This window comes from Symphalangus syndactylus, chromosome 10 (genome assembly GCF_028878055.3).
Source record: "Symphalangus syndactylus isolate Jambi chromosome 10, NHGRI_mSymSyn1-v2.1_pri, whole genome shotgun sequence".
NCBI classification, from domain to species: domain Eukaryota; kingdom Metazoa; phylum Chordata; class Mammalia; order Primates; family Hylobatidae; genus Symphalangus; species Symphalangus syndactylus.
In genome coordinates this window covers 35,627,083-35,649,574 of record NC_072432.2, presented here as the reverse complement: position 1 = coordinate 35,649,574, position 22,492 = coordinate 35,627,083, and the positions used below count along the sequence as shown (strand labels likewise).

General features: G+C 35.8%; 1 protein-coding gene across 6 annotated transcripts in view; it reads right to left on the bottom strand.

Moving 5' to 3' along the window:
* The window catches only part of MANBA (mannosidase beta), a 113,912-nt gene that overhangs the window by 10,474 nt on the left and 80,946 nt on the right, over positions 1-22,492 (bottom strand). For 5 of the 6 annotated variants that reach the window (XM_055296891.2, XM_055296893.2, XM_055296896.2 and 2 more), the window contains 2 exons: positions 16,015-16,233; positions 8,897-9,061 (listed from right to left, as the gene is read on the bottom strand). In XM_055296891.2, coding sequence (XP_055152866.2) covers positions 8,897-9,061; positions 16,015-16,233 — 384 coding nt within the window. The remainder of the gene's footprint in view (positions 1-8,896; positions 9,062-16,014; positions 16,234-22,492) is intronic. The other variant, XM_063611146.1, reaches the window with a different exon arrangement.

The window sequence follows — 22,492 nt, the reverse complement described above, 5'->3', positions numbered from 1 at the left end:
ACTATATCAATTTTCAGCATTATCTGCAAGATATATTTATTTCTATATATCCATTCTAACATTAATCTCCTCACTATAATTTATTTTTTCCTGGTTTAATAGGTAAAACTTATTAGTCCCTTAGAATTTTCAAAATTTGAAAAAATTTTAAATGCAAGTAGGATTCCTAACCCTCACTAGCAATGAAAAGAGCACAAAGTGGATCTATCTAGTAGCCTCTCTTACAGGAAATTAGCATGAAAGAGCATAACCAAGACTCTTGTGTGCTCCAGGCTCTGGCACAGTGCAGTACACTCCACACACAGATGGTACCATGCTAATAACATGGACCTGAATCTATCCAAACCAGTGGGTACCAGTCAAAGCTAATGAAAGACACCTTTATTCATAAAAATGCAGAAGGCTATTGCCCACTAAACTTCTTAAAGGGGTGTTGTACAATCCTAGTTCCCTGGAAAAATCTCTAGAACTTCTCCTTCCCCTTTAAAAACTGTATCTATATTTACACATCCATGCATCCTTTCTTAAAAAGGGCAATCTTTACACATAAGAGGGATAAATGCTTAGTCATTTTCTAGGTTACTCAGTCCACTGTTAGCAGACAAATGTATTTTAGTTTTAAAAATATGCCTATTTGGCTGGGTGCGATAGCTCACGCCTCTAATCCCAGCACTTTGGGAGGCCGGGGTGGGTGAATCACGAGGTCAGGAGATGGAGACCATCCTGGCTAACACAGTGAAACTCCGTCTCTACTAAAAATACAAAAAATTAACCGGATGTGGTGGCACGTGCCTGTAGTCCCAGCTACTCAGGAGGCTGAGGCAGGAGAATGGCTTGAACTCGGGAGGCAGAGGTTGCAGTGAGCCGAGATCAAGCCACTGCACTCCAGCCTGGGCAACAGAGCGAGACTCTGTCTCAAAAAAAAAAGAAAAAAATGCCTATTCTCAGCAGCTTGCTTGATTACACTTATGAAATGAGTCTCCTATGAGAGACAGATGATATGGTGAAAAGAAATTGGATCAAGATACGAAGACCTAAGTTCCAGTTCCAGCACTGCCACTGGTGGTTGCTAGCTGTCTTCCAAAACCAATATCCCTTTCCTCCAGAGTGACGGACTTGAAGCTGGACTACATTTTCCAGAAACACACCCCAACCCCTGGGACTTTGAGTATCCATGTGACTAAGTTCCCTCAATATCTATATACTTTATTTACTAAAATTATCCCAACACTAAGAATCTTTCAATAAAGCTGTTTTTAAAACCAAGATATAATTCACATACCATAAAATTCATCATTTTAGAGGTTATAATTCATTGGTTTTTAGCACAGTCATAAGGTTGCACAACTCTTTCCACTATCTAATTCCAGAATATTTTCATCACCCCAAAAAGAAACACCATACTGGGAAGCAGTCACTCCCCATTCTCCCCTCTCCCCAGCTTCTGGAAACCACTTAATCTACTTCCTCTGTTCTGGGATTTGCCTATTCTGGACATTTCACATAAATGGAATGATAAAATATGTGGCTTTTGTGACTGGCTTCCTTTTTATTTCTGAATAATATTTTATTGTATGGATATGCTACATTTTGCTTGTCTATTCATCAGCTGAAAGATTAGATTATTTCCACTTTTTGGCTACTATGAACAATGCTGCTATGAATCTGTGAACAGGTTTTTGCGTGAACATATGCTTTCAATTTTCTTGAGTATATATATCTAAGAGTAAAATTGCTGGGTCATATGGCAAACTCTATGTCTAACTTTTTAAGGAATTAACAAACTGTTTACCACAGCAGCTGAACTATTTTACATTCCCACCAGCAACATACGATGGTTTCAATTTCTCCACATCCTTGCCAAAACTCATTATTTTCCTTTTTTAAAAAATTGTAGATACTGTACTGGATATAACTGGTATCTCACTGTGGTTTTGATTTGCATTTCTCTAATAATGGATGATGTTGAGCATCTTTCGATGTGTTTACTGGTCATTTTCTTTAAAGAAGTGTTTATTCAAAGCCTTTACCAATTTTTTAATTGGGTTGTCTTTTTCACTATTGAGTTCTAAGAGTTCTTTATATATTCTGGATGCTAGATCCCTATCAGACATATGGTTTGTAAATTTTTTCTTTCATTCTGGGGACTATCCTTTCATTTTCTCGATAGTGTCTTTTGCCATATAAAAGGTTTTTTTGTTTTCTGTTTTTGATGACGTATAATTTGCCTATTTTTTCTTTGGTTAATTTCTTTGATGGCAAATTTAAGAAACTGTTGCCTAACCAAAAGCCATAAAATTTATACCTATGTTTCCTTCTAAGAGTTTTATAGTTTTAGCTATTACATATAGATCTTTGATCCATTTTGAGTTAATTTTTGTATATGGTATGAGGTAGTGGTCTGAATTTATTCTTCTGCATGTGGATATCCAATTGTTCCAGCACCACTTGTTGAAAACATGATTCTTCCTCCCATTTTATTCTTTTTAGCATTTGGAATGTAAATTAGTACAGCCATTATGCAAAACAGTATAGAGGCTCCCCAAGCTATTAAAAATAGAACTACTATATGATCCAGCAATCCCACTACTGTGTATCTATCCAAAGGAAATGAAATCAGTATGTTTAGGAGGTATCTGCACTCCCATGTTCATTACAGTGTTATTTACAATAGCCAAGATATGAAATCAACAGATGAGTAGATAAAGAAAATGTGATACATATACACAATGGAATACGATCCAGCCTTAAAAATAAAGGAAATCCTGTCAATTGTGACAACATGGAAGAAACTGGAGGACATTATGTTAAGTGAAATAAGTCAGGCACAGAAAAACAAATACTACATGATCTCACATATATGTGGAATTGAAAAAAGTTAAACTCATAGAAGCAGAGAGTAGAATGGTGGTTACCAAGGGCTGGATGGGGGAAAGAGGAAGTACCAAGGAGATGCTGGTCAACGAATACAAAATTTCAACTAGGAGAAATAAGTTCAAGAGATCTATTGTACAACATGGTAACTATAATTAATAATGTATTGTATATTTGAAAATTGCTAATGGTAGATTTTAAGTGTTCTCACTACAAAAAAGATAAGTATGTGAAGCAATGCATATGTTTAATAGCTTGAATTAGCCATTCCATAATGTACACATATACTAAAACATCATGTTGTATACCACAAATATATATTTTTAATTTATCAATTAAAATAAAGAAATATTAATTTTTTTAAAAAAAGAAAATCGGTTGACCATAAATGTATATTCGTTTCTGGATTCTCAATTTTATTGAATCAATCTATTATGTATACCTTGTCTTTTGTCATTACCACACTGTCCTGATTACTATAGCTTTGAAGTAAGTTTTAAAATCTTTTTTTCAACAGTATAAGATTTGTCAAATGCTTTTTCTTCATCTATTGAGATGATCATGTGTATTTTTTCTTTCTTTACTAATATGGTTTATTACACTGATTAACTTTCATATGTCAAATCAATCTTGCATTCCTGGGATATTTCCCACATAGTTATGATATATAATCCTTTGTATATGCTGCTGGATTTGGATTGATAGCATTTTATTGAGGATTTTTTTCTGTCTACATTCACAAATGATATGAGTCTGTAGGTTGCTTTTCATGAGATATATTTGTCTGGTTTTGGTATCAAGATAATGTTGGCTTCACAGAATGAGTTAAGTGTTTCCTCCTCTTATTACTAATTATTTTAGAGAGTTAATGAGGGGTTTCTTTTAATTCTTCTTTAAACATTCTTAGAATTCACTAGTGAAGCCATCTGGTCCTGGATTTTTCTTTTTAGGGGAAGGTTTTTTGTTTTGTTTTGTTTTTGTTTTTTAACTAACTCAATCTCCTTAGTTGTTATAGGGCTATTAAGATTTTCTATTTCTTCTTGATTCAGTTTTCATGGGTTGTTTCTCTAGGAATTCATTCATTTCATCTAAATTATCTGATTTGTTGCCATATAATTGTGTATATATTCTCTTATCACCTTATTTATTTTGGTAAGGTGAGTAGTAATATTTCCTCTTTCATTCCTGATTTAGTAATTCAAGTGTCCTCTCTTTTTTCTGGGCCAGTCTAGCTAAAGGTTTGTCAATTTTGTTGATCTATTCAAAGAACTAACTTTTGGCTTCATTGGTTTTCTCCAGCATTCTAATGAGGTCTTTATTTAATGCGCCAAATTTCTGATGCCCACTTTACTTAATTGCTGAAAATTACTGTTAACAATTTAACCAAACACCATTATCGCAACTGTGAAGGGATAGAATATTACAGTTTAAAAAGCAGAAACCCTACTCCAATCATTGCCCTGAGTCCTTAGGCAAAATATTTAACTTTTCTGAGACTCTGTTTCCTCATGTATAAAATGGAAAGAGTGATATGGGTGTCTGGAGATAATGTGAGAATTAAATGATAAGATTTACAAAGCAGTTCATGACCCAGGACCAGGCATTTAGTAGATACCCAAAGAATGCTAAATATTTGCTTGATTATTAAATTACACGATGCCTATACAAACTCCTAATATATAATACACAATGTTAGTGGTCACGCTTTCATTCCCCTCCTTTGCCCACCCTACTCTCATCTTAAAAGCTCAGTATGGCCTGGATCCTCCATCGTGTCTCAGTGCTACTTACCAAACAAATAACCATTCCAGGGCAGCAGGTATCATCAAAACCTGGGCCTACAGCATCACCTACCTTTTGTCCTAGTTCTTATGATCAAGTTACTTACAGCATGGGAAGATAAAATGGGCCCCTAAAGAAAATGAGTTTCTCAAGGACATCCCCAAGCCATCATTAGATATTCAATAGACACACGAAGAATAAACAAAAGCACTAGAGAAGGCTGTAAGCTAAGGGCTTGGTAATTAATGTCCTTGGCCTGGCCTGCTCTCTTAGTGGCCAATAAGAGGCCACGCTGGTAGAGTAAGACACTCAAAAGTTAGTTTAGATGTGTTCATTTAGATAGCTGGTCCTCAAACTAGAGAGTGAGATCTGTGTAACATAGCTAAAGAGGATGTGCTCATGTATATGGGCTATTGGGAATACAATATAACAGGGCAAGGGAGAGAGTAAAAGGTGAGGCAAGATTATCCTGGAATACTAGGAGAACTAAAGAGGCAGGAGCCCATAGGGATATCTTTTTGGCTATAAGACAAAGAGAAGATAGGGAAGGATCCAAACATGAAGAAATTTACTGGACAGTTTTCTCAGCTAAGACTTTGCTGACAGTTGCAAATATTCCTTAATTAATAAACCGTCTAAAAAGTGGTACATAGGCAAGCACTCTGTTCTTCAGAACAGTATGACAGACAATGAGAAAAAGAACAGGGGTTGGAGTAGGAACATAGAAAATGGAACAGAGAAGGGTTTTATTTCTAATACACAGAGTAAAGAGGACTGTTCTAAAGTCAAAGTAACAAGGAAAAACCCTAAAACCCTAACATTTTCTGTTTGTATTTCAGTCAAGAAAATCTGACACTAAAAACAAAACAAAATAAACATAACCCTGATTTCTTTCATCACAGATCGCATCTAGTATGTTGGAAAGTGCCAAGGTAGACACTAACAAGCCACACGAGGACAAGTCCAATTCTGAGCCAAAGCCTGAGAGGACACTAGTGCTAAATTCTCAGACAAAACCATCACCAACAAAAACTGGCAACAAATAACTCCACTTGCATGCCCAGTTCCTAACTATGGACCTTGAATGCCGATAAGTTCAGAAAAGAAAAATTATTTCTATCAGTTCTTGGAATATAATTTTGAGGAAAAGAATAAAGTTAGAGTAATAAACAGCTGGAAGGAGGAAATCCAGCATAAAAAACAATAGCAGAAAAGTCTCTTATACACACACACACACAAATAATAATCAGCCTATTTTATATATCAGAACACTTTAACAAAGTATTATCTGTGGAAAACTTAAAAGATAAAGTGCAACACTTATCAAGGGACAGATACCAACATTGCCTTTAACCTTGTATTCTGGTAAGTTCATGAATTACATATAACCCTGGCAAAACTTTCCTAACATATAAGATTATGACTGAAACATTAAAATTCTCCTAATCATTTCATCACCTTCTAAAAAAGATTATTCTTTCAGCTTACAGTTTTCTGCTTTAGTTTCTATCATGGGGTTTGTGTTTTCATACAGGAGAAAACTGATGAAGGTGTGAGCATGAGTTTGGATTAGAATTCATACATTTTTAGATACTGATAGGAAAATTTAACTGTGATTATGTTTTTAAAAATTTCCTGTCTACTTCAGATCAACTTTATTATTGGGATTAGGCTTTTACCTCCTCTCTAAGAACTTTAAACAAGTATAGCAAAACTAGCAGGTAAATAAACAGTGACTTTAATGGAGTCTTAAGTGTGGTCACAGGTTCATGAACTAAAATAGGCGAATGAAAAAAGTAAAATGAAAACATTATCCAAAATTCAGTTTGGCAGTTTCTTAAAAAAATAAACATAAATTTGTTATATAACTCAGCAATTCCATTCGTACATTTCTACCCTTTGAAAAGGAAATCTACATCCATATGAAGATTTGTATATGAGTATTCCTAACAGCATTATTCATAATAGCCAAAAGTTGGAATACAATATAACAAATGTCCATCAACAGATGAACCTGACGAATGGATAAGCAAAATGTGTATAACCATACAACTGAATAGTATTTGGCAAGAAAAAGGACATGAACTACACGCTATAACATAGATGATCTTCAAAAACTTTATGCTAGGTCAAAGAAGCCAGATGCAAAAGATGACGTATTGTATAATTCCATTTATATAAAACGTTGAGAAAAGTAAAATCTGTAGAGACAGAAAATAGATTTATGTTGTCCTGCAGCTGGAGGTGAGAAAGGGAAGTGACTGTAAACGGGTACAAGCGATCTTTTTAGAATGACAGAAATATTCTAAAATTGGACCATAGTGATGGTTGCACCACTCTATAAATATCACTTAACTGTACTCTTAAGATGGGTGAATTTTATGATATGTCCATCATACCCTGATAGAACTGTTTTTAAAATCCAGCAAGGTGCATGCCATAACATTCACAAATCTTTCGATACATGCATACATCTATGTGACTACCACTCAGGTCAAGATAGAAAACAGAAAGTTCTCTTGTACTCCTTCCTAATCATTGCTCACACCCTCCTCCACAAGAGTAGTTAATACTACTTTGCTCTCTATCATCTTGATTTTTTTTTTCTCTAATCTGTACTTTTTTCTATAATATACTTAAATTTCAATATAAAAGAAATCAATACAGTTATGTATCCTTTTATGTCTGGTTTCTTTTACTCAATGTAATACCTGTAAGACTCATCCAAGCTGATGCTGATTATCAGTAGTTTATTCTTTTTTTATTGCTGTGGAGTATTCCACTGTATGAATATACTACAATTTGTTTATAAATTCTCCTGTTAAGGGAAATTTAGGTTGTTTCTACTTTGGGGCTATTGTGAATAATGCTGCTATGAACATTATTTGAGATATCCATTGGTGGACATAGTAACTATTAACTCATTTTTCTTAGGTGCATAGCTAGGAGCAGAAATGCTGATTCAAAAGGGAAGCAAACATTTAGCTTAGGTAGAAACTGCTATAAAATTTTCCAAAGTGGTTAAACAAATTTAAACTCCTACTAACAATGCCTAAATTTCCAGCTGTCTCACTTCCTCACCAGCAGTTGTTATTTTGTTATTGTCAATCTTTTTAATTTTAGCCATTCTGCTGGGTGTGTAGGGGTATCCTGGTATGGCTTTAATTTGCATGTTCTTGATTTAAAACAAGATTGGGCAAATTTTCATATATTTATTGACCCTTTGGATATCTTCTTTGGTGAAGTACCTGTTCAAGATTTTTGTCCATTTTTAAATAGATTGTCTGGCTTTTTCTTATTGCTTTATAGAAAGCAATAAGAATTGCTTTATTCTGGACACAAATCTTTTTATCAAATATATGAATTAAAACTATTGGTCCCCAATTTGTGGCTTGCCTTTTCTCTCTCTTAATGGTGTTTTTTATACTTAATGGTGTCCATAGTTTCAATGGAGTATAATTTATCAACACTTTCTTTTCTAGTTGGTGCTTTTTATGTTCTATATAAAAACTCTTAACCTATCCCAAAATCATGAAGCTATTCCACGTTTTCTTGAAGCTTTATTGTAGTACCTTTCATATTTGAGTCTTCAGTCTATCAAATGAAGTTTCTAAAATTTATTATTACTTTTTAGAGATGGGGTTCTTGATATTTTGCCCAGGCTGGTCTCAAACTCCTAGGCTCAATCAATCCTCCCACCTCAGCCTCCCAAGTAGTTGGGACTACAGGTGTGTGCCACCATGCTCAACAATCAAATTAATTTGTATATGGAGTCAAGTTCATTTCTTTTCCCATAAAGGTATCCACGTGATTCAGCACTGTTTATTGATAAAACAATTGTTCTCATACTGAATTGTGGTGGCATCACAGCCACAAATCAGGTGTCCATATTATACAGCAATCTGTTTCTGGACTCTATTGTGTTCCATTGTTCTGTTTTATCCTTGGAAAATGGCACTGTCTTAATTGCTAAACCTTTAGAGTAATCTTGAAGTAGAGAATATTTTCATACACAATTTATTTCAGAATTTTGTGAGCTGTTTTTGTAAGAGAGGCAAATGCCAAAAATGAAATATTTCATGTCCTATGTGTCATCATATATGTTCTTTGAAGAAAATAAATTCCTTAACCAGTAGAATGAAAATCTGAATATTTTTCACCATATATGGCCTACAAAATCTACATAATCTCGTACATTAATTGCAGGAACCTGTTCAACTCTAGAATGAAAACGACTTACCTGAGTAAGGTAGATGGTATTTTTAAATGTGCGTAATGGATCTGTGCTTTGGGGGAGTTTGAAATGAAGTCCAGCCTGATAAAGCATTTGTTTGTTACCACCTTCGTGATGTTGTCGATGAAGTGAGAACTTGCTATTGAAAGACCAGTCCTCTGTAGACGAGACCTTTCAAATAAAGAATAAGAATTAGAAATCTGAAAGTTGGCAGTACAACTACTTTTCTGTAAGTTCCTGACAAACCTGGAAAGTATTCTACACACTAGAAAAGACCTCGAGGTTTGTTCTGTGGCTCCAGTTTCATAAATGTTTTGCTATCCTACTTGTTGTCAGTGAAAGACTAGCCTTGTGGAAAGGGGAATCACAAAACCAGGGTTTGGTACATCTATCCTCCCTTCCTCCAACTAAGAAAGTTATATTTTGGTGTTTCTCTTAAGACTTTGTTTTATCAAAACATATTCCTGGTTTTTGAAACATTCACTATATGTATTTTTAAATATCATTTTATCTACTTAGGTAAATATTTTATCTAGTATTCGTTTGTCAAAACTTAATAGAATGCAATCGACACTGTTAAAACTGTCACAATTCTTAAATAGGAATAAAACACCTATTACACTATAATAGGAATATTATGAGAGTAAATGCTTTAGCACTTACTCACACTGCTCATTTGTTTCTCAGTGATTACTAAATGAAACTGATATACATATGTTTAATTTTTATATAGTTGAAGACACAAACCAAATAATGTTAATTATCTCCCCTAAAAAAATCATTTTTTATTTTTTAAGCCAGGCCCAAATTATAGGATCTTTGTTTTATCCCTTTTATCCCAATTTACAGAATCTTTCTTTTATCATCAGCTCAGATTAAAAAACAAAGTAAAAAAACTCACATATGTTGGAGTATACCTTATACAAAAAAAAAGAAAAAAGCAATAATTCTGGCTTCTAGGCCTATAATTTAATGCACTGTTAGCATTTAAGAAAGAAGACAATTGCTGGCTACATCTGAAAATATCCAGAGTTTTAATTCAAGTTACACAGACTTTGAAAAAACATACTCTGCCCCTCCACCCAAAAACCTGAAAATTAAAAAAGCTTAATCCCTGTTCATCAAGTATGACTTCTCATTCCCAGTAATCAAGCAACACATGGGCCCATTAGCTTAAAAGGAAAAGGTTATTCTTCAGGAACTGATTCATACCCAAATATAAGAAATGTACACTAGCCATATTAAATTTGGAAGTTTTTCCTAATTATAGATGTTTTTCCAAAATGCCACCACCAGAATTAAAGAATGCTAACTACTATTATGTATTTAAAAGAGAGATTCACATTTACAATCACCTCATAAATATTTTAGATGCACATCCTTTATCAATAGTCTTCTTCCTATGCTTCCTCCTCTTAATTTATTTTATTTATGTTTATTATTTTTAATTGACACAATAAGTGTACACATTTATGGGGTACCATGTTATAATCTGATACATGTATACAATGTATAAGGATCAAATCAGGGTAATAAGCAAATTCATCACCTCAAACATTCATCATTTCTTTGTGTTGGGAACATTCAAAATTATCTCTTCTAGCTATTTGAAAATACACACTAAATTATTATTAACTATAGTTACCCCAAAGTGCTATAGAACACTAGAACTTATTCTTCCCATCTAGCTAGAATACTTTTGTATCAATTAACCAACCTCTATTGCCCCTCCCCCACAACCCTTCCACCCTCTAGTAATCACTATTCCACTCTACTTCTTCGAGCTCAACTTTTTTAGCTTTCACATTGGAGTGTCCTTCCTCCTTTTCAAAGTCTGAAATATACCTTTGGGCCATGCAGCCTTCTTATTTGTAATAATTTGAATCTATCCCATAATCAGTAAACCTGATCTTTAGTTATATGGGAGGCTTTCTACCTTCTTATAACTATGGTTTGAAAATCTTTCAGATTTCAGCCATAATAATATTACCAGAAAGAACTGGAAAGGGCCAGGCAAAGTTCTAATTACTTTAAGAATATTAACTTTTTTTAAAAAAAGAATATTAACTTATTTAATAGTCATAAAAACCCGACCGGATGCAGTGTTTCACACCTGTAATCCCAGCACTTTGAGAGGCTAAGGTGGGAGGATTGCTTGAGCCCAGGAGTTCAAGACCAGCCTGGACAACATAGTGAGACTCCATCTCTACAAAAATAAAAATAAAAAATTAGCCTGGTGTGGTGGCACATGCCTGTAGTCCCAGCTACTTGGGAGGCTAAAGTGGGATGATTGCTTGAGCCCACGAGTTTGAGGCTGCAGTGAGCTGTGATCACGCCACTGCACTCCAGCCTGGGCGACACAGCTAGACCCTCTCTCAAAACAAAAAACAAAACAAACTCTATGAGTAGGTACTATTATCACCCCATTTTACAAATGTGAAAACTAGGCACAGAAAGGTTAAATAACTTGTTCAGTATCCAAATCTAATGCAGTCTAGCTCCAGTCCCTAGTTCATTAAACCCAGAAGGATCTGAAGAAAATCAAACTGTCATACAAATCATATGGTTAAAATGGACTATATTAAAGGTAATAATAGTTTACATTTCATGGGCTCTCACTGTGTCAGGTAGAGTGCTGAGTGCTTCAATGTATTAGTTAACTTAATCTTTACTCATGAACACATGCACATATGCATATCTACATGCACACACACACACACACACACACACACACGGTATTTACTACCATTAACCCCAATTTACAGACGAGGAAACTGAAATTCAGAAAGATTAAATAACCTGTCCAAGATGATACAGATAATGAGTGGCAGCTGTCATATTCAATCCAGTTCTGTTTATTCCAAAGCCCAAACTTTTAATCACTGTGCAATATTGATAATCACATGTTAAAATTATATTTTATGAAAAATCAATGTATCCCAAATTAAAGAGATATGTTTTAATCAAGTTGTTGAATACATGAAAGAGCTTCTAAATAAAAGAGCCAAAGTTTTATTTAGTTGTTCTTTTGGTTTCTTTTATTTTCCCAATCACCTATTCGAATTCTCAACTAAGCAGTGTAGCTTAAAAAAAGATGAGTAAATCAAGAGATAACAAATGATTCATAATGAGCAGCACTTATCCTCAACTTTTTCTATTTTAAAATATAGTGTTTATCTCTGAACGTCATCACGCATTTCACAAAAATATGAGATAAAAGTAATTCCATTATTTGAAGGATGCCAGTAGAAATTATTATAGATTTAAGGAAAAGGTTTAGCAATTTCTAACACTAATCTTTCTAAAGTGTGGTGAAAAGAAAATCTATCAGTTCTGGAGACAGAGAGTAAGTTTGAACCCAGCTACTTATTGTTGAGAATGGGAAGGAAGGAATGAAGGAAGCAAGAATATTTACTGAATTATTGCTTGTGTACCAGGTACTCATTCTTTTATTAGACAATACTCTACCCACTCCGCTTTGCCTGAGGCCCAAAAGGAAATCAAAGCACTGCAGGGTGGGAGTTCTATCTGTGTCCTCTTGCAGTACTTTGATTTCCCCCTGGGTCTCAAAGTGGAGTGGGTAGATTACTGTCGAATTAAAGAATGAGTACGTGGTACACAGCAATTATTCAGTAAATATTCTTGCTTCCTTCATTCCTTCCTTCCCATTCTCAACACGTGTTCCTACCTGCGTCAGGATACTGAACTTCCTCCTCCTTCACTCTGGAACAATAGTATTCCCAAAAGATTAGCCCCACAATTTGGGAGCAATTAAAAAAGGGGGTGTGGAATTTCACAATGTATATATGTTTCAAAACATCATGTAGTACACAATAAATATACACAATTTTTGGCTAATTAATTTTTTAATTTTAAAAAAACAAAGGTAGAGCTAAGGTTATGACATCATTAAAGTTAAAAGTACAATATAACTTCAATGTGTATAAGCAAATTATAGTTGTGTTCAGGTAGCGAAATTGAAAAAGATTTTGAAATTGTCTTAAAAGAATTTTTTTTGGGTTACTTTACACAACTGATGCAGGGGGAGCAAAACCACATAATCATTTCAATAGATGAAGAAAAAGCACTTAAAAATGCAACATTCTTTCATGATATAAGCACTCAGCTAACTAGAAATAAAAGGGACCTTCCTTGACCTTATAAAGGACATCTACTAAAAACCTGTTGTCAATATAACACTAAATGGTAAAACATTGAAATGTACCCCCTAAGAAAAAAGAACAACTCAAGGATATCTCGTCTCCCCACTCATTTTCTACACTGTATGAAAAGTTCTAGCCAGGGAAATTAAGAAAATGAAATAAAGGGCTTCCAGATTGGAAAGGAAGAAGTAATATTATTAATATCTCTATTTATAGATGACAAGATCTTATATATAGAAAATGCTAAAGAATATCCTCCAAAATATTGTTAGAGCTAATAAATGAGATGAGCCACTTTGTAGGATTTAAGCTCAATATACAAAAATCATTTGTATTTTTATACATTAGCAATGAACAATCTAAAAATGAAATTAAGAAAATAATTTATTTACAATAGCATCAAGAAGAATAAAACACTTAGGAATAAGTAAACCAAAGAAGTGTAAGACTGGTACACTGAAAACTACAGCGTTGAAAGAAATTAAAGAAGACAATCCCATGTTCATGCATCAGAAGATTTAATATTACTAGATGGCAATACTCACAAACTGATCAACAGATTCAACATAATCTCTATCAAAATCCCAGCTAGCTTTTCTGCAGAAATTGGCAAATAGATCCCAAGACTCATTTGGAAATGCAAGGCACCCAGGATAGTAAAAAAAATCTTGAAAAAAAGAACAAAATTGGTGGACTCACACTTCCTAATGTCAAAACAAAGCTATAGTAATCAAGACAGTGCATAGTGACATGAAATATGCCACTGGAACAGAATTGAGAATTCAGAAATAAATCCTAACTTTTATGGTCAATTGATTTTCAGGGCCAAAAGAATTTAATGGGGGAAAGAATCGTGTTTTAAATGTATGCTATTGGAACAACTGGCTATCCACATGCAAAAGAATGAACCTGAACTCCTACCTCCCACCATACATAAAAAATAACCCAAAATGATCATAGACTTGAATGCAAGAGCTAAAACTATAAAATTCTTAGAAGACAACACAGAAATAAACCTTTGCCATTTGGGGTGAGGCAATGATTTCTTAGATGCAACACCAAAAAGAACAGATTGGTAAGTAAAACGTCATCAAAATTTAAATTTTTTGTGCTGTAAGTGATACCATGAAAGTGAATAAAGTGACAACCCACAGACTGGGAGAAAATATTTGCAAATCATATGCCTGATAAAATCTTATAGCCAGAATATATTTTTTAAGTTTTCATAATTCAATAAAATAAAGACAAATAATTTTAAAATTACCAGGCCATGCATAGTGGCTCACACCTGTAAGCCCAGTACTTTGGGAGCCCGAGGTTGGCAGATCACTTGAGCTCAGGAGCTCCAGACCAGCCTGGATGATTTGGTGAAACCCTGTCTCTATAAAAAATACAAAAATTCGCTGGGTGTGGTGGCACATGCTTGTAGTCCCAGCTTCTTGGGGATGCTGAGGCAGGAGGATTGCTTCAGCCTGAGAGGTCAAATCTGCAGTGAGCCATGACCACTCCACTGCACACCAGCCTGGGCAACAAAGCAAGACCCTGTCTCTATTTCAAAAAACAAAATGGCTAAAGGATTTGAATAGACATTTCTCAAAGGAAGACATACAAATGGCCAGTAAGCATGTGAAAAAAAAATGCTCAACATGATTAGCCATCAAGGATATGCAAATTTCCTGTAAATGTAAATTCCCAGGGAAATGTGAAGAAAAAAAGAAAATAACAAGTGTTGGCAAGGACGTAGAGAAATTGGAACCCTAATACCTTGCTGGTAGAAATGCGAAATGGTGCAATCGCTACAGAAAACAATTTGACAGTTCCTTAGAATGTTAAAGATAGAGCTACCATATGACCCAGCAATTCCACTCCTAGATATATATTCAGTAGAACTGAAAACATATATTCACACAAAACATGTACACAAATGTTCCCAGCAGCATTATTCATAATAGCCAAACAGAGGAGACAACACAAATGTCCATCAACTGATAGACAGATAAACAAAATGTAGTATATCCATGCAACAGAATGTTATTCAGCAATAAAAAAAAAAAGGAACATACTAATACATGGTTAACATGGATGAACCCTGAAGACACAGTCAAAGAATAAGTCTCAAAAGACCACACATTATATTATCCCAATTATATGAAATATGAAGAATAAGGAAAACTATAGACACAGAAAGTAAATTTGTAGTGCCTAAGACTGGGCAGGAGGGATAGGGAAAAATAAGGAGTGGTTGCTAATGGGTTCAGGGTTTCTTTTGAGTGATAAAAATGTTCTAAAATTAAATTGTGGTGTTGGCTGCACATCTCTGTGAATATACTGAAGACTACTAATTGTACACATTAAATGGGTGCACTGTATGGCAAGTGAATTATATCTCAATAAAGTTATTTTAAGAAGAACACACACAATGCTGAAACTGAATCTTTAGGAACAGAGAGTGAAAATCCATACAGAAAATAAAACACAACATGATGAAAAAGAGGGAGAGAGAGGAGTTGGGGGGGCGGTGGGAATGGAATAGGAAGAGAAAGAGGAGAGAAAAGGTAAGATGACAACATTAGACTAAGGTTTATTTATCACATTTACCCTCTTCCTGTAGTGAAATATCCAGCTCTGAATATCTGTAAATGGTAAAACAGTTGCAGGATATGATTTACAAGCAAGAGTTATTGTAGCAAGTAAGAGTTATTTCCATGTGTGATAATAAGTCAGGCTTAAGCAACCACTGGGTCCCATTCAGTGCTTTCAGTGCTCCTGAAGGAACACAGTAAAAGCAATATAGAAAAGTAATCCCCAAAGGTTTAAAAAATTCATTTTCCTCCATCTTCTTCTCAAACTTTCATTTAAATAAGACGTAGGTTTCATATGATTTTCTGAACCAGTGATCAGAATAAACACATGCCCACAGTCTATCATTTTGAAACATTAGAAAATCAAATGATGACTTACCTTTTCTAATGTACTGAAGGATGGCCAGGACTGATATCCATATTCAGATGCAAATCGAGCTTTTGGGAAAACTTTCCAGTTCCAGCAATCACTGATATAGTCATAAAAATGTACATCACCAAAATAATTGCTATTAGGGTTTTGAGAGACCCAGCCTTCTGCAACAGTTTCAGCCCCATTTGTAGGACTGGATGTAATAAAAGGACGACTCTTGTCTCCCTGAGTTCAGAAATAAAATGAATTCAAGGATAATATATTCATCCCGTAAAGTATATATCATTTACTTCTTTAAAAACACTAACAAGTCCCTGAAATGCCAAGTAGCTGATAGAAAATTAATAGGACCACTTACCTTCTTCCCTATTCAACAACCACCAGCACCTCTCTGCTCTTCGCCAATCCTTTATATCTTTTCATAAGTAACACTTAGCTCATCCCTCACAGCAGCTGTTCTTAATCTTTTCAATCATGTTTTGCCTCCACTCTCATCCATCATGGGTGGTGTACAGTCTAGTCCAGAGTTTCTTAACTTTGACACTATTGACATTTTGAGCTGGATACGTTTTTGTTGGGGTTGGCTGGGGGTGGGGGTGTCTTATGCATTGTAGGATACTTAGTAGCATCCCTGGCCTCTACCAAATAGATGTCAGTACCCCTCCCCCAATCTTGAAAAATGTCTACAGGCACTGCCAAATGTTCCATGGGGGCAAAATCACCATCACTTGAGAACCACAGGTCTAACAGGTAAGAACAGAAGCTACCGAGTCAGATGGACCCGAACCTGACTTTAAATCTCAAATCTGAACCTTATTATTTGTGACAGGTCTAAGCCTTGGTAGATTTATCTGTAAAATGAGGATAATAACAGTACCTCCTTTACAGGTATTATAAATAGTAAATAACCCTTATGTGAAAGTAATGGCTAGGTGTCCACCAATTCACGTTCTCGTTTCTGTAATATAGAGCCATCCCTAGGAAGTGGCTTCCTAGCCCGTACGGGGCCATGTGCCTCATTCTCATCCTCTTCCCCCATTTGCAGGTGAGGGTGCAAGAGATGGTGCAGCTGGAATAAGCTGTCTATATCTCTGAAAGAGGAGCTTCCTGTCAATCAGGAGCAGCCCTTTCATAGCGTCAGTGAGGAAGAAATAAACTTTTATTATGTAAACCACTGAAATACTGTGGCTTACCTGTTACAACATCTAGCATGTAAGTACTTAACAGAATGCCTAGCACACTGTGAGAACTCAAAATATAGTTATCATCTCAGTAGATGAGACTACTTCCTATTTCACTGAGAAGATTCATTCATTTAGCACGTATTCGTCAAGTCTATTGTGTCTCTGGCATTTTTCCACACTGCAGAGGGAGGGAAAGAGAGAGAGAGAGAGAGACAGAGAGAGAGAGAGAAAGAATCTATGACTCTGTCAAGTACTTATACATCAAATCTCTTTTGAGTATTTCCTATGAGCCAGGCATGCAGTTCTTTCTATGTGCTGGAGGTTCAGCAGACAGCCATGGTGACCCTCTTGGAAGAGCAGATGGCAATCTAGTGCTCAAACCAGATACTGAACAAGTAATTATAAATATGATGAATATTTTGAAGGAAAAGTGCAAGGCTCTTTGGGAATGTAAAACATATTGCAGAAGGCCAGTAAGGCTTCCCTGAGAGATAGACTTTCAGGAAACAATTTTCTCAACTTTTCACCATTAGGTTTCACTTTTTCTTGGTATATCCATTCATATTTCTTGTTTCTCTTCCGTCATTAAAAAAAAAAGATCCTTAACCCTTTCCTTTGCCAGACTCTCTGTGTTCTGGTCATCTTTCTAGTTTGCTTTGGTGTTACAGCCAACAAACTATCTTCCACTCCTTTTTTTTCTTAATCTCCCTCTACTGCCCTTTTCCCTTAGCTTCCTTAGGACTTCCTTTATTCTAATAAAAAGTCCCTTGGATCCCTTGCAGTCCATCAGATTTCTTTACCATCCTCTCATTCCTAAACCCGTGACATTCAATTCCTGAACATTTCACTCCACTGAAATGTTTTTCAAAAATTACCCATGAACTTCTACTTACTAAATAAAGCAGTTCTTTCTGTCCCCACTTATTCCCTCTCGGGTGTGCAATAAATGACCCTATTTACCACCTATTATTTCTGAAGCTCTCTCCACTCCTGGCTGTTTGTTCACAATTCTTCCACATTCCAGTTTCCCCCAACCTTCCTGATTCTTCCTTCTCCAGCTACCCACTCCATCCCCAGATGGACACTCTACCACTCTCTCAGGCTTCTCCTTGTTCTATACCCTGTCCCATGGCTTCCCCTCACATGGATGTTCTGATTACTCCTAGCCACACCTGCACACTTGACCTCATGTTCACTACCACACATTCCTGATAACCAGCTCCACATTTCCACCTGTGTTGTCTTGCCAACAACGCAAATCCAACCTTTTAAAGCAGAATTCCTTATTTACTAATTCCAAACTTATCTGACTATACTCCCTTTCTTGCTGAATGGTACCCAGATTGGAGTCATCTTCAATTTCTCCCTCTCTTACTTCCCACATTCAGTCACTCTGAGTAGTAGCAACTCTACATTCAGATATTTTTTTCCATCACCAAATTTCCAATCCCACACCACTGGACTCCACTACCTATGACCTCCATGACGTTGGGGACTTGATGACTCTAAAATAAATATATCGCCTACACTCCAGGGAGCTTCTAAAAATTAAGTAAATAAATTATACAAAGCACTTATATAATTAATTTTTTAAAAATTTGTTTTTTAAAATTTAAAAAAATTGTTAAAAGACAGAATGTTGCCCAGACTGGAGTGCAGTGGCATGATCATAGCTCACTGCAGCCTCGACCTTCTGGGCTCAAAATAAGCCTCCTGCCTCAGCCTCCCAAGTAGCTAGGACTACTGGCACACGCCACTATGCCCAGAGAATTTTTAAAATTTTTTTGGAGACAGGGTCTGGCTACATCACCCAGGCTGGTCTCAAACTCCTGGCCTCAAATGTTCCCCCTGCCTCAGCTCCCAAGTCACTGGGATTACAGGTGTAAGCCACCACATCCAGCTTTAATTTAATATATTAATATATAATAACATTAATTAATATAATAATTATAATTAACATATTGATGCCTGGCATCTCGGTAACTTGGAGTTCTTAGTTATTATAACCGGTTTCCTTGTCTAGAACCTCTCACCTCCCTAATCTTTGCTAGTAATCTTCCATAAACATGGACCAGATAAAGTTCCTCCTCTCCCCCAAAATGTCCACTAGCTTCCCACCGTCTACTGAATAAGCTCAACTCCATAATATGATTTAAAGTCCCTCTATGATCTGCTTCCAGTCTTTACTACCTTCCATTCTCCCACAGTAATCCAGGAGTCCCTTGCTCTTAGGCACCAGGCACTACTTGCTGCTCATTATACATACCACCTACTTTCACATCTTTTTACCTTTATTTACATTGTTTTCATGACCTAAAGTACTACTAGACAACGCTTTGCCTCAAAATTCTCCACCTGTAAGGTTTGGCTTGAACGTAACCTTTTACTTGAAAGCCTTTTCAGATTCTTTCAGTTCAAATTAATGGCTCTGCCACATAGTTCCCAGCATTTTGAAGCTACGTTTTTTATAGCACTTTTTTAAACTGCCCAAAGTCTGATAATTTTTTCCATGTTTCCCTTTGACAGCAGACTGTAAGCTCCACAAAGATAAGAGTGTCCCCCACAGCATCGGGAACGAGGCTTTGCTCCTGGTAATAGGTACTCAGTAGATGTTGGGTGAAGTTAAAAATATTAAAAAGTATGATGAAATTATAGGTGATATTAAATGTTTAAAAATATTTTTGCTACAATGGCTTTGAAGAACATTGAAGAAGAAGGCCAGTCAACTGGCCTTGATTGATCAAGCTTGAGAGATTTCCCTTCATTCCTTGAGATTCTTGAGAAATTTGGCAAGCTGAGCCATGCAGTAAAATTACAAACAACTCTCTACCTAAAAATATCTGACTTTGATGATGCATTATAATTTCCTTCCACTGATAAATCCTTTATTCTTGAGGTGTGGTTATTTGTTGCAAATCTCACAGATGACATCTTTCTAAGCCATGACCTTAAACCCTTAGTTGGACAAGGAAATACCATAAGGTGATCCAAGAGAATGGCCATAAAAAGAAAGCATGTGTAGCAGGAAACCAATCATTACAGCCAATTTGTAGATGAATCAATTTATGGTACTTTCCCTTTTTATGATGCCTAATACTTTGATGGAAATTAAAAGCAGTAGTGATTATGCAGCTTTTAATACTGTTCATCTTTGAAAAAATTTACAAACATCAGTTATTGCCCATAGCTCGTTTTAAGATAAATAAGTCCCTAAAGAGAAAGGCATATCTCCATTTCAGAGGTGAAAAAGAAATGGCACAAATAAGCTAATTTTTTAAAGCTTAAGAATGTAGTGTTAAAATTAATGATCAAAATGTGTAAGTATCTGAAGACCTACCTTGTTGAACAAAACCAACAAGGATGATGATAATGATGGCTAGTTTTAATTAAAAGGTTACTGTGGGCCAGGCGTGGTGGCTTACACCTGTAATCTCAGCACTTTGGGAGGCTGAGGTGGGTGGAGCAGGAGGTCAGGAGATCGAGACCATCCTGGCCAACGTGGTGAAACCCCATCTCTATGAAAAATACAAAAATTAGCTGGGCGTGGAGGCACATGCCTGTAATCCCAGCTACTCGGGAGGCTGAGGCCGGAGAATTGCTTGAACCTGGGAGGCGGAGCTTGCAGTGAGCCGAGACCATGCCACTGCACTCCAGCCTGGTGACAGACGAGACTCCGTCTCAAAAACAAAAGAAAAAGGTACTGTGAACCACCATCTTCCAGTAATTCACCACAATGATGACACACAAAGGGAAAGAGGAGAGGCACCTGATATTCTCTAGGTCTTTTAGAAAATATGGAGTTGTTCCTTTGGCCATATACATGTGAATCTGCAAGAAAGGTGATGTAGACATCAGGGGAATGCATCTGGTTCAAAAGGGAATGCCCCACACACGTTAACATGGGAAAACCAGAGGAGTCTACTGTGTTAACTAGCAGGCTGTTGGCACTGTTGTAAACAAACAAGTGCAAAATTGTTGCCAAGAGAATTAATGTGTTGAGCATATTAAGCACTCTAGGAGCCAAGATAGCTCCCCAAAACTCAAGAAGGAAAGAAAGGAAAAGAAAAAGAAGGAAGCCAAAGAGAAAGGAGGCTGAGTTCAATGGAAGCACAGCTGGCTCCACCCAGAGAAGTGCACTGTGAGAACCAATGGAACAGAGCCTGAGCTTCCAGAACCTGTTCCCTATGAATGCATGGCATAACAGGTGTTTAAAAAATAAAAGAGCTCTGGACTGTAAAAATATTTCTTTTCATTAAGCAGGAATGTAGTGTCCCCTCTCCCAAAGAAATATTTTAACTTAAAAAAAAAAAAAGTTACTATGTGTCAGACTGAGTCATGTGCCTTCCATCCATTATCTCACTTAGTCCACATAACAACTCTTAACAGTTAGCTCCTATTTTTAACCTAATTTTATAGATAGGAAAAGGAAGATTAAGTAACTTGCCCAAGATTACATAGACAGGAAGTGGCCCAGCCAGGATTTCAAAGCCTGCGTACTTAACCACTATGCTATAAAATGAAAATCCTCAGAAACTATAAATCCATCAAACATGAAAAACATAATACCAATATTGTGAATAAAAAGATTATAAATAAGCGTTCTGTAAATATTATTTAAAATTTGTATCATCACATTTTCTGAATAGAAAAATTCTTCATGACACATGACTTAGTATATCAAGTAAACTATAAATTTGAACCTATGTTTTTCATGAATTCTCAATGAAGTTTCTTCTATAAATGGAATAGTGCCATAAACTGGGCATGTTTAAGTGCTAATATCACATACTATTTTAAAAAATAGATGCCTTTTCAAATTGCTTCTGGATATACCCAGATATTTAAAACACCTATTTACAGACACAAAAGTGTAAAGACAACCAGATTACTAAATCACGTGTTAAAGTTTTTCAAAAGTTAAAACTTTTGAAGGCATTACTGAAAAAAATGCTGCTTTTTCTCACAAAAAGGCCAATTTATATTAACATATGTCTGTATAATATGCCAATTAGACAAATAGTGGTGCAAAGAGAACCACTATAGAGCAAGGGCCATACAGTGGGGTTGGAGACCAGCTCTCTCATCTCTCTTTGTCCCTTAAATCACATACCAGGATATTCATATGTGATATATACCAAATTCTACTTTAACATATACAATTACAGAATTTTAGAAGTGGCATATCAATAATCATCTAATCTAGCGATTCTAAACTTTTTGGGATCCACGGATGGACTCCAAGGACTATGTGACAACCTAGCATTGCAAGCACTGCATTGGTGTATGTGTGGAGAGCTGCA